The following is a 12792-nucleotide window of genomic DNA, read 5'->3' as shown; positions in this document are numbered from 1 at the left end:
AAGTGAGCAAAATTATTTGACTAATTTTAGAGGAGCCAAATACACTAAGAAATAACGAAACGTAATTATTCGATACAATTTTATATGAAAACTCAGAGGAGATAAAATATTCAAATAAAATATTTTATCAGAAAATTTTTGTATTGGAACTCAATTTGAAAGTTACATATACATATATGTATGTAAAGAATTTACCACCAATTTTAAAATTTTCACACAATATTATAGAAATGTTGGGTTGCAGACAGATTTTTCTCACAAAAAGTTAGAAACAATAACGATTATATTTTAATAATAGCAAAAGAAGAAACAAATAAGCAAAAGTCATTTGTATATGGCCTTCACCTTCTGCCTAAATTCTGACATCACAGAAATGGCCGTTATGATACTTCGCTATAACAAGATTATAAGAAAAACACGCTTTTTTCGGCTTTTCATGAAGTTTAAAATTTGGAGTTTGGACCAGTTTTTTAAACAATATACTCTACTGTGCGGCGCACAAAGAAAAAACTGGGTATTTCAGCTAGTTTGTCCAGGCTTCGTCACATGGGGCATTAAAATTGAGGAAACATTACGTCGAAGAGGAAACTGTCCTCTCCTGCAAAATCGTTTCCCAAACTTAAAAATTTGGATGATCCTTTGACGTTCGGACACTTCGGGTGCCGTATCAAGCAGAATTACCCATCGTTCCATCCGAAATGGATTTCACCGATCGCAGAGTGTTCTTCCGATAAATGGTTTACAGTTTTTATCGTGCCTGAAAATCGCCAGTTACGCTTGATCCGTGATCGTTCGTTACGCTTTGAACGTACGAAGGAATCGACGTTCATCTCGATGATATAACGCTCGCTCCGAAGATGGTTGCCTTCGATTAAAATCTCTTGCGAGCCTTCCAACGTGCTGAGCCACTATCAGCACCGCTTTTCTAAGTCACGTGCTTCTGCGTCCGCAGCAAGTCGTTAACTTTGCGCCAAGACGTGTGTGTACTAGCGAGACAGATACCTGGGTTAATGAATTGCCAGAATAGATGGAAACGAGTCACGTGTGCCTCTTCGTTGAACGTAATGGCTCGTACGAAAAATAGGGCGAACGTGAATCTTGATACTTCATAATCAGAGCTAGATGAAATATTATTTCACAAAGTAAATAGCAAATATTCTATTTTATTTTGAATCATGCGTGTAGCTATGAAAATCAAACAGTTTATTTTTCACGACGAGTCTTTCAAATAGTATTTAAAAGTAGTATTTTATTCGAAAGATATTGAAAATAGTGGAGTTTTATGTTCAGTTTACTCGTAATTAAGCGAGTAGCCTAAGAAACGAAAATTTTCAACAATGTAGATATAATGGAATAAAAATATTTTACTTGCTGAAATTTCGCCTTTACCTGAACCGTGCCGTATCTATTATTTAAAATAATATTTCCACTATGTTTGCTCTAAATTTTATTTAGAGAAACCCGGCTCTGTTTGTAATCCGTGACAAAGTTAGTTATCGTGCCGCGAGAAATGAAATATCGTTAATGATAGGAAATTGTACTTTTGCATCAAGTGCGCTCACTTATCGTAATCAGATCATCGGAATATAGTTTGATAAGTTGAAATTTTCAGTAAAAAACAAATACTTATTTTATGTCGAATGGAAGAATAGCAAATTAAAGTTTAACTTTCTGGCTGATTTCGATTCTATGATAAAAGTACCTATGTATCGTCTATCGAATGTAGATATCACTTCTGTTATTCTTTATTCACTCTTAATGTATGAGGATGCATTGTATTGAATAATGAATTTGTTATCAGCATTCACTTACGTATTGTTTAAACGCAAAGAGTAAATGTCTGCTTTCTCTCTTCTTGCATAGTAACTAAAATCAGAACGAATTTTTTACTTTTGGTCACTTTACATCGCAGTATTCCACAATATTCTAACGATTAGTCAAAACAGTTTTACACCTTTTTCTTCGTTTACTACAGTAGAATTGTTATTTAACGAGAAATTGGAAAACATATTTCTATATTTTCGATCAGTGTTTAACCTTTTGGATTTAGTGGTTTTTGTCTTTTTTAGTAGATATGCTAGCAAAGTCTACATATTGCATAATTGTATATTCCTTTTTAATGCATCTCTTCTGCTTATAAGTATTTACTTGTATCTTTTAAAAATTCTTCGTCGAAATGTTTAAAAATTTGCTTATATGTATTCTCTGTGTTTCTACCTACAATCTAACGCGTTTTCATATTCAATTTATCTTAGATTGTGCGCATACTTTTACAAATTATATTCCACTTCTGCCTTCAAGTAAACAAGCTGATACAAAACTCACACATCAGTGTATAATATAAAGTGTACATATTGACACATGAAGTATGTGTACTGGTAACATAGGGAAACAGAGTAAAGATCAAGTCGATATAAATACCACAATCCGTATATTCTCGAGTTTATCTTATGATGCATGTAGTACGCATATGCATCGATGTTTGTTTGCGCACTGAAATATTCAACGAAACGGAGTGTACACTAGAGTTGGTAGGTAAACTGTTTCAGGCAGTTTGGGTTGGATTGTTAATAGGCACGCGTACCCTAAATGGTTGCACCGCGACTTACCTTTGCTACTTGGGCTAGGGAAAATGGCGCGTACATCGAACCATTGTAAGAAACAATGTACGCTCAGAAGAGAACATGTCGAAGATACAATCACCGATTTTGACGAAACTTTGGTATATGGTAGTTCTCAAAAAAATATTCAACGTGTATGTTTTTTTTATAGAGGCTAACATATACAGTGAGCGGGTGAAAATCGCCCTCAATGTTGGAGTTAGTGAACGTACTTGGTCTAGTATCTCGGAAACTTGTATTAGAGAATAGTGTAAATTGACAACAAATTTGAAAAATAACAAATAATTTTGACCAAATGTGTTTGTTACCCTTATCTTTCAGGGCGATTTGCACCCCTTTGGTGTAAAGAATTGTTGATGTGTCAAGTATTTTTTTTTTTTTTTTTTTGAGTACTATCATAAAGCAAAGTTTCAATATCGGTGATTATCACTTGGAGATGTTCCCTTGTCAGTCGAAAAAGGTCTCCGTACACCTCGCTGGAATTTATCTTGCGTTGTATAATTTTAACAATGAAAGTAGTAAATAAATAATGTTTACGTTATTTTCTTTATGAACGTAACATTTACTATGACAACAGTTAACAGAAACTTGCACAACACAGATCATTTTTCTTTTAACACGTGTTGCAGAGAGTACATTTCTAAGCAACACGCGCTTTGAATTTTGCGGCGGTTTCTTTGATTCTTCTTGAGATATGCGAATTTGTAAACTGCACTTATTTCGAAATTCGTAACGAAACTAAACAGTAATCTTGAAGTGTACGGACAGTGAACATGGAATGGAATACGTATTGAGCAGATGTGAACATGAAACAAATAATGATTTGTGAAATAAAATATATTGTCTTCAAAAATTTTACACATTTTTGATAATGATTTGTAAAATAAAAATATATTGTTGGAAAAATTATGCATATTTTCGTGACCTAACCTTAGATTTGAATACGACCCAAAGCCAAACCCTACCTCTAACCTAATTCTGATTTTATGTAAATGGAAATTGGGTTTGGATTAGGATTGGTTAGATTGAAATTTCTTCGCAATTTCAACGCATTTACTTGATTGCAAAAATCTTGTAAATATATATGTCAGAGTTAAGGTCATAGAGACTAAATTTCTTTTTCTAAGAATATTATTTTCATAATATTTCAAGATCAGATATCTCGAGAACCAAAAGAGACCGCCGCGAAATTCAAAGGGTGTACTACTTAGGAATGTACCCTTTACAGCGTATGTATATCAAAAGAAAACTGATCCGTGCTGTGTAAGTTTCTATCAACTTTTACCAAAAATACAGAAACAGATGATTTATATTATGGAAAAGATACTTTGTGTAACGTTTTTCTACTTGCTTGCAAACAACAAACTAACTTGAATTTGCCTTTGGAGCAGTGTTTGTAGACATTTTGCTGAATTCTTAGTTACACCTCGTTTCTGTTACGTTATTCTTTTTCCTCAATTTAATTGTTAACAAACGATTTGTACTAATAGTAAATGTTATGTTTCTAAATAAAATAGTGTAAATATTATTTATTTACTACTCTCTCGGTTGAAATTGTACAACGCTAAATAAATTCTAACGAGGTGCACGGAGACGTTTTTGACTGACAATGAGTGTATTTATTAATGCGTACATGGTTTTCTTATACATAGGGGGAGTTTAAGGTTTTTCTTAAATAAATCTCTCTGTACACGCGACTGAAACGCTTAGAAAACTTATTTTCATTCCTTTTGTCTCCTCTAGGAGATACGCAGAATAACGGCTCGGTAGCGTTTCAATTATTGCAGATATAACTAATGTCTGATATTAGGTGCCGTCTGGCGTTAAGGGGGTCTTCTAGTGTGACGGCCGTTTTTAGGCCTTTTTTGCTAATTTATTACAGAAGTACGGTAACAGTTATTAACATGAGAACAGGAGCATGAAAAAAAGAAGTAGGTCCATGGTTGCCATGATTTGAGCTGTTCTGCTTATCGAAAATAAAAAAATGGCTGCTGTGGAACACGTCAAACAGGAGCATGAAAAAAAAAGTAGGTCCATGGTTGCCATGATTTAAGCTGTTCTGCTTATCGAAAATAAAAAAATCCAATTGATTCTTATTTAGTATGCATGTCGCTATGGCCGGTAGTAGAATGAAGGAAAAATATTGAAAATGAAAAAAATGGCGGCACTTTGAATACGAAGTATCGACTTTTTTTCGTCTTTCAGAGGCTCTAAAAATCAGAAAAATATATAGTTTGGTATAATTCTACTACCTACCATAGCCACACATGTTCTCAAGACATGTGCAAAATTTGAGCTCGATTGGTTCAGTAGCTTTTGCCAGTGGCAAACGTTTCAGAAAACATGGTGCAATTTAGGTTCTCCCTTGATGTGTCACACTAAACGAGCTATAACTTCGTTATTTTATTGAATACAACTATAAAACTTGAGAAGTACACTCTTAAAGAGTTGTACTTTCGATATATGCAAAAAAATAAAAATCGATTTTTTGAAAGACCCCCTTAAGAGAACTCCCCTTGTATGTCGCAGTAAGTTACATGAACATATTGAATTATTTCTTACTTCTCTCCTGTCTGAATATCAGGGACAAAGGAATTCTGTGTACGAATGAATACTAAAAAGGAATAAAATTACGATAAACAATTTATTCTTCCTTTAACTTTTTTAAAGTTCTAAAGTAAACAGTTTACAAAAATGAATTATTATTAAGTATAAGAAAATGCTAAAATACCACTAAAATGTGATATAAAACAGGGTGTCCAAAAAATTAGTCCCATATTTTATTTTTAAATAACTTCTAAGGAAAACGATAGAGTGTCAATCTTTTTATGTACGTTAATTATTGAAGTTAAACACGAAAAACGATATCCTCCAGATGGCCGCATCTATTCGCGATACAAATTCCAGCTCTTTGGAATGCATTTTGCATGACACTTCTGAAGGTATCCGCGGTAATGCTGTTAATTTCATGGCAAATGTTCCCTTTAAGTTGCCGAATTGTTGTTCGTTTCAAAGAAAGAAATCGGAGCTGCCAAGATCTGGGCGGCCAATAGGTGATAACATTTGGAATTCAAACAGTCTGAAAACATGCCTTCCGAAAGTTGTACCGTATCACATGTCGTATTGTTCGAACTACTACTTCCAACTCACCCGATAAGAATTTTTGCAACGTACATCGTTAAAATATTGCATAAAACAGTGCTTGGAAGACTCAGTTCCCGAGCACCGAAGCACTAATCAACACTGTCACGCACACTTTGAATACATTCCGCCGAGTTCGAGGACGGTCAGAATGTGGTCCAGTTGCTAGAGTACCAAACTCCCAAAAATTCCAGGTCACATGTTTAATTGTTCTGTGATCAGGCCCGCGATGTCGCGAAATTTTCTTGTGTACAACATTAGCGAGCACTGACTTGCAATATAAGTTTCTACGATAAACACAGGTCCTTGAATAATAAGTCTCCCATGTGTCTACTCTACAACTGTCAAATACCATCTGACAACGTTGTGTCATACCGAACTGACAGCCGATTAAAGTACGGTACTAATTTTTGGTACACCCTGTATAATTAAAACCATTTAGTGAGATGCTATGTTTCATTACCGATGTTTCGAGATTTATATTTTTACTGTACGTAAATTTATTACACTGTACGAGCGCGTATTGTTTCCTCAAATATATTTTTCAGTAGGTTTTCGGGAAACATTTTCAGTTTCACATACAATAAACAAAACTTGCTTTCTTCCTGTCATAAATATTACGTTCTGTAGCACATTTTATTTGCGTTAAAAATTCCTTTAACCTTATTCTGTAATTATAAATTGCTCAGTTACACGGTACTTTGTACCGTTTTATTCGTAACAATTTCTGTAAATGGACTTGTTAAACTTTATGATCGAAATAAGAGCCCTTCTATAATATTTGAAACGTTTACATTGACAACATTTCGAACGAGGACTAAACGGAAACACTCAGAGTGTATTCGTTGGGAAAATGGAACGTCGATATGTAAGAAATATTAAGTGTCTTTCGTTGATTATTACAATTTGCTACATTTGTCAAATCTAACCAAAATACTGTGAAGTGCCGCGGTGTATCCATCTTACATTCACTCGTGAATCTTCGAAAATAGCTGAAACGTTTACCGTGCGGAATAGTTTTGTCGGCACACGTGATTGCTCAGTACTTGAAAAGTCACAAGCGCGCCAAAAGCCAGTGGCTTGGCTATCAATAAATGCGACAAGAAGTGTAAATTCCGGGGATTTCTGCAACAGCGATAGCTTGCTGCCGATGATCAGTCTGCGATGCGGTGTTCAAAGCACGTGCGTTATTTGTTCCGTTTCTGCACCGAAACCACCGAAAATTATCAAAAGCTCCGCGTGCACGCGCGTCCGAGACGGATTTTTACCGCGAGTTCTTTTTTTCCGAATTTCACGCAACGGTCACACGTGTCGAAGTTAGCTCCGCGCGTGAAACCGTGCATTCTGTTCTAAACTCACTCTCTGCTCCGCCAAGGCAGCGTTGAAACACATGCAAGAACAAAGAAAAAAAAAAAAAAAGTAAATGAAAAGAAAAATTACAAAAAAAAAAAAGACGGCTTGGTGTCGAATCGGAAGTACAAAGTAAGCTCGACCGCCGCAGCGCCCAGAACCACTAATGTGCTCGCTCGCAGCGCGGACGGCAACTTCGAGGTGACCTTGGCCACGAAGGCCACCATCTACCATCAAGGATTGGTCGAGTGGAAGCCCCCTGCCATTTATAAGTCATCCTGTGAAATCGACGTGGAGTACTTCCCATTCGACGAGCAGACCTGCGTCCTCAAGTTCGGTTCGTGGACCTATGACGGCTTCAAGGTAAACTTGCATGGTAGCCGCTAAGTTCGTGGCAGATAGACCGGCGGATCTTCCGCGACGTGGATCGAGCGCTCGTGATGCGTCGGGGACGGTCCCCTTGTAGCCCTTAAGACTAGATTAGACCCGAACGATCGGCTCGTCGCGTGGATTTCCAAACTCCGCGGTGGATTTCTCTTTGTTGGAGCTTATTCTGTTTCGAAATGTCGCTCTCGATGGGAGAGAGTCGAAACCCACGCTAGGAGACGGATGCTGCCAGCTTTTCTCCATCGTTTTTTGTGAAACGTAGCTACGACGGTGCGATTATGTTAGAAGGATGAGAAGCATGAGAACGAGTATCATTCGTAGCGTGGTGAATTGAGAAGAAATTACAAGAGGCAAGGTACGCAGTAACACGGCGGCAAGCCAAGGGAAACGTTTGAAAGAACGAAAATTGAGTAGCGAGAGGACGCGAAACGACGCGATCCGACCGATCGGTGGAGGCTTTTCGGTTTCCTTACAAAGGGTGAGACATAGAGTGGGAGTGGAGGAAGCAGAGGGCGCGAGAGAAAGAGAGAGAGAGAGTGTGAGAGTGTGAGAGAGAGATAGTGAGAGAGAAAGAGAGAGCGAGAGTAAGCGTGGCGTAGCGGCAGCATCCGGTGCTCTTCAAAGAGGAGCCAATCGTGATCACGCTCGGCTCGTTTCTTCGGTGATTCCAGCGCCGACGGGAACTACGAGGTGACGCTGATGACCAAGGCCACGGTCTACTATTCGGGATCGGTCGTCTGGCAACCGCCGGCCGTATATAAATCCTCCTGCTCCATCGACGTTGAGTTCTTTCCGTACGACGTACAGACCTGTGTTTTGAAGTTAGGCTCCTGGACCTATGACGGTTTTAAGGTGCCACGCAATAGCAACGAGCACGATCGCCAAATTGAACTTTTTTGCTCGTCATATATGATCGGTCTTCCCAATTTTCTCCTTGGTTATACTTTCGTTTTTTGTGTTCCATCAGAGAATGCCACCTTGATACCCGTAATCGTTTCTGCGATGCGCTGGTCTTGGACGTCATACGTCATATATTGTATATACACAGGGTGTCCCGTTTTAATCTTTACACTCGATTATCACCCGAATTATTCGTTAGTCGAGAAAAATCTTTCGAATAGAGCTCTGTTTCGAGTAGGACATCATATTAGAACGAACACAGTTTTATTCTACGTAAAGGCGCCTTCAAGATTTCAAGATGACTTTTGTTTGTTTGTTTTTTTCAAACGAAACTATGTACACTTTTAGCTAGGTGTTTAACGAATTCATACCGATATCCGTGAAGTTTCAATTATTTCATCAGCCACTGGGATATTTCCCATTTTTTGTAGGCCACACATCGCATAAAGCAATATTTAACGAATAGATTTGTTTAATTTGCACGAGGTTTTTAAACCCATATCAATGAGATTATTTGCTATCATTCAATTTAAGAAAAATAATTTCACTACTTTCAACACGAAGGTGATCATGCCTGCTCTCGAGGGTGTAGAACTTCTGGTATCAGGGACAGAATTAATTAGTGTATCGGTACCAAAGATCACCTTCTCGAATACATTAAATTAAAAATATTTTCTGGCCGTTCACTGAAGGTACACCTCGAATGATCTGAAGTAACCTTAACCCTGGTGTGCCCAAACAAAAGTTTTGTACGTAAATTTTTATTTCGGAAACGTACATCGACGTAAAAGTGTCGAAAAAATGGGATCTGGAGCGGTTTTACGGTACTTTCCCAAGAACACAAAAGAAATGTTTAAGGAAATATAGGAATGGCTACCGGAGTACCCGGTTGGACACGCAAGGGTTAAGCGACCTTGGAAGACTAGCGTGTCGCAAGTCGATGAATTTTTCTCAAAGTAGACTATACGTCTGTCTAAAAGAAAGTACGTAGTCCGTTTGAAAAAACAAAGTTTGCATTGAAATCTCAGAGGTGTTTCCGTCTTGAACAAAATTGTGCCGATTGTAAGATGTCCCTCTCGAAGCAGGGTAAGTTCTATTTGAGAGACATTTCTTCGAACAACGAACAGCCTGGGACGCAATCACGTGTACAGATTAAAGTCGAACACCCTGTATATGTATGTATATATATATAATATATACATATATATTCAATATTGTTACTTGGTGTGGACTGCAGTGTTATTTGATTGACATTCGTCGTGATGTCGTACGGTCAGCTCGTTTTTATATATTATTCTGCGGTGTGCTCGAACGATCCTACAGGCTCGCATATTTGAACGCGTTCTTTGAAGACGGCTCGCGTCGTCGTTTTTGCGAGGATCCGGATCATTATGCGAAATTTGTACGGTTTCTGTTTGATTATTTAGCCATACGTGGCTTTACAGAATCGCCCCACAGAGATTTACCATTTGAAACGTATTTCCTCCCTTGTGTATACCATTCTTTTTTCTTTTTCCACCGGCAATATTAGTCAGATCCTCGCTTCAACGAACGACTTGAAAGAGCGATACGTCGAAGGTTTCAAAGGATACCTCGATCGCAAACTGTGAATCGAGGTGAAAAGAATCTACTTCGAAGCGTATCCAAGTTGGTTAGTCGCCTTGCTCTTTGACATTTGCAGCTCGATGGAAAGATTAAACATGTAATTGCGGGGCTTGATTGTTTATTACCGTAACTGTTACAAGACTTAGGGCGTCACTGTACACGACACTCGCGGGAAGAATGTAAAGTTTTTGTTGAAAATTTTGCCGCGCAACACACCAGACACGTAGTATTTAAAAGTATTTCGACATGCTCGGTTGTGTAAAGACATTAACGGATTGTTCAAAAAGTTTTCATTCCTGGGAATAAAGTAGGAGGGACATTTTCGAGCTTATCGTAAACGTTTATCTTTTCGTTGAATCTCGTTTAAGCGTTCAGTGCGTCATTTTTCCAACGATAAAAGGTACCTGAACTTAACCGTTGAACGTTGCAATTGAAAGATTAATTTAAATCTATTTATGCGCCGCGTGCAGTTTTCATTCGCGCATTTACCATTCAAATTTTGATAAAATTGACGTTATCGTGTTAGATAAGAATTTGTGTCGGGCAATAATCGTGATACAGTAAAAGTGTGTAAATAAAATCCTCTTTTCTTGAATAATTCATAATGTAAATTACTTTTGTATTCTTTACGTGATATACTACGTATAAAAAGCTTTTTGAATAATCAGTTTTTATTAAAATTGCATATTTCACAGCACCATCGTTTTTCATAAGAAAAAAAAAAAAGAATTAAGTGGTGTAAATAAGGTTTTTGCTTTCTAATTAGGAGCTCATACTTCTTCCATTCTACATTCATCAGCCTGAAACTTAACTTCACTGTTTAGGGACATAGTACTCGATATTTCGAAAGCCAGATGACAAACGAATATTTCAATCACATAGTTCAGAGATCAAGTAAAATTTCAAAAGTTTACCTTGCATTCTGTAATGAACACAATTTAACTACAGTGACTATCATCTAAGTTTCTCATAAAAAGATTGAATTACCTAAGGTGTACGATTTTTCAGAGAAATGGTACATAAGAAAGGTACTTACGAAAAGGTACATGTTTCATCGCAGTAATCATTGTTTAAATATTGCACAATGAAACACACGTTTCCTTGGTGAATTTTCATTTTGTCGTTGAGATACGAAAAGGAACGCTACGAAGTTCGATGTTCTTTTCATTCGCTACCCCTGTACCTCTCTCTCACACACACACACACGCACACATATACATATACATTTATGCATACATCGCATGAAAGTGACCGAGCATGTTTCATGGAAGCATCGCTTATAAGCTGACTGTGTAGCGAACCGAGGAATTGAATGTAAAAGAAAAAAAAACAATAGCCACCACGGAAATGAGTTCTATAAATTTCAAACAGTCCGGCGTTTGTCACTACTGCTCCCGTTCGTTCTATTCCGGTGTTACCGGGTAAAAATTTTCACCAGAACTTCCGTACCGTGCTATTTCTTTCAGCGTTCCCTTCGCCCTTGTAAAATCGTGGAAAGACACAGGAAAGTGTTGCGCACCCTTTGATCGAAACTCCGCCGTTCCGAAATTCGCAACAAAGCATTACTCCCTGGAAGTCTCTCCAGAGCTTATCAAGCCATCAAGGTCGTGAAGATAGCGGAAGCGTAATTAGGCCGTTATTACGGGGCCGCTTTAACTCTGTGCACGCGTAAACCGTGGGGTAAAAGCGACGTCAGCGGCGCGGCATCGCCGACAAGGAAAATTTGCATTTCGTCAACTTTCAGCCGTGCTCGTGAAAAATCATATTTTCCCTTCTTCCATTTCGCTAGTATCATCTCTTGCCGTGAAAGAGTTAAGGGGCCTGAATAAAGCAATCTTCCTGATAAAACTGCAAGGAATGTTCAACGGCGAAATGTGCTCCCCTCTACTCGGCATCTGGCCATTCGGAAGAATGGCGGTACCATTTGTTACATGGAAAATGTAACCGGCCGTAGACGCGACTATTTCTTGAAAATTTATCGGACTGCGATTACGAATTGCCCGGTGAAACTCGGTATCTCTGCGGCGTAATTATGAAATGCCGAGAGCACAGGTACCGTTGGTATATATTCAGAAACGAGCGTGAATGCAACAATTCGATAAAAATGCGTGACATTGTACGGATTGCATGTAACTATGATATTCGTGAAATGAAATGGTAACGCGAGAATTTTACGAGGACCAAATTTACAGTCATTTTTTCCAATGAATGCAGTTGCTCTGTTTTATTTCATTTGATCTATGGTAGTGTAGGAGTTTATAAAATTAGAAGAACAATGCCTATGTGAATTAGAATTTCTGACTTATCGTTAGAGTTTATAGATTACAGCTTTGTAGGTTTTCAAGTTCATTTGGGTTATCCTTGAATACTCCACCAGTTCTTAATTAACGACTGAGAATAATCGCTTATTGTTGTCATATTTGTGATAAGAAGTCTATTGAACAATAAGTTTCACCGATTTCCTCGAAGTTTTAACTGTTGTAATGTAAGAAATTGATGTTCTAAATGACGTCAGTAAGCTACAGTGACTCTTACTAATATTCGGACACTCTTTAGAACAGTGCAACTGAAACGACTTGAGTGTTTTCGAGAAGTTAGAAGGATCAGTATACTAGATGACGTGTGTAAAATTTTTTGAAAATATTGCAATTCGTGGGAATCACGAAGAAAATTGCAAAGGTCACTGTTTACAACTGTTTTACCTGAGCTTGTAACGAAAATTTCAAACACACGTTTTGTAAATTTATGTCAATTATACACATTGTGGCGACCGCCACGGGGGGGCCAC

The 12792-nt window shown here is 37.8% G+C and overlaps 1 protein-coding gene across 1 annotated transcript in view; it reads left to right on the top strand.

Annotated features, from left to right (window-relative positions):
* Positions 1–7499, top strand: part of LOC108579027 (acetylcholine receptor subunit alpha-like) — an 82867-nt gene extending 75368 nt beyond the window's left edge. The window contains exon 3 of the mRNA XM_017942456.1: positions 7295–7499. Within this exon, the coding sequence (XP_017797945.1) occupies positions 7295–7499 (205 nt within the window). The remainder of the gene's footprint in view (positions 1–7294) is intronic.
* Positions 7500–12792: the final 5293 nt, after the last annotated feature.

The sequence above is a fragment of the Habropoda laboriosa genome, unplaced genomic scaffold (genome assembly GCF_001263275.1).
Source record: "Habropoda laboriosa isolate 0110345459 unplaced genomic scaffold, ASM126327v1 scaffold42, whole genome shotgun sequence".
NCBI lineage: Eukaryota > Metazoa > Arthropoda > Insecta > Hymenoptera > Apidae > Habropoda > Habropoda laboriosa.
Note: the sequence above shows the minus strand (reverse complement) of the source record. Positions and strands in the feature narration are given on the sequence as shown.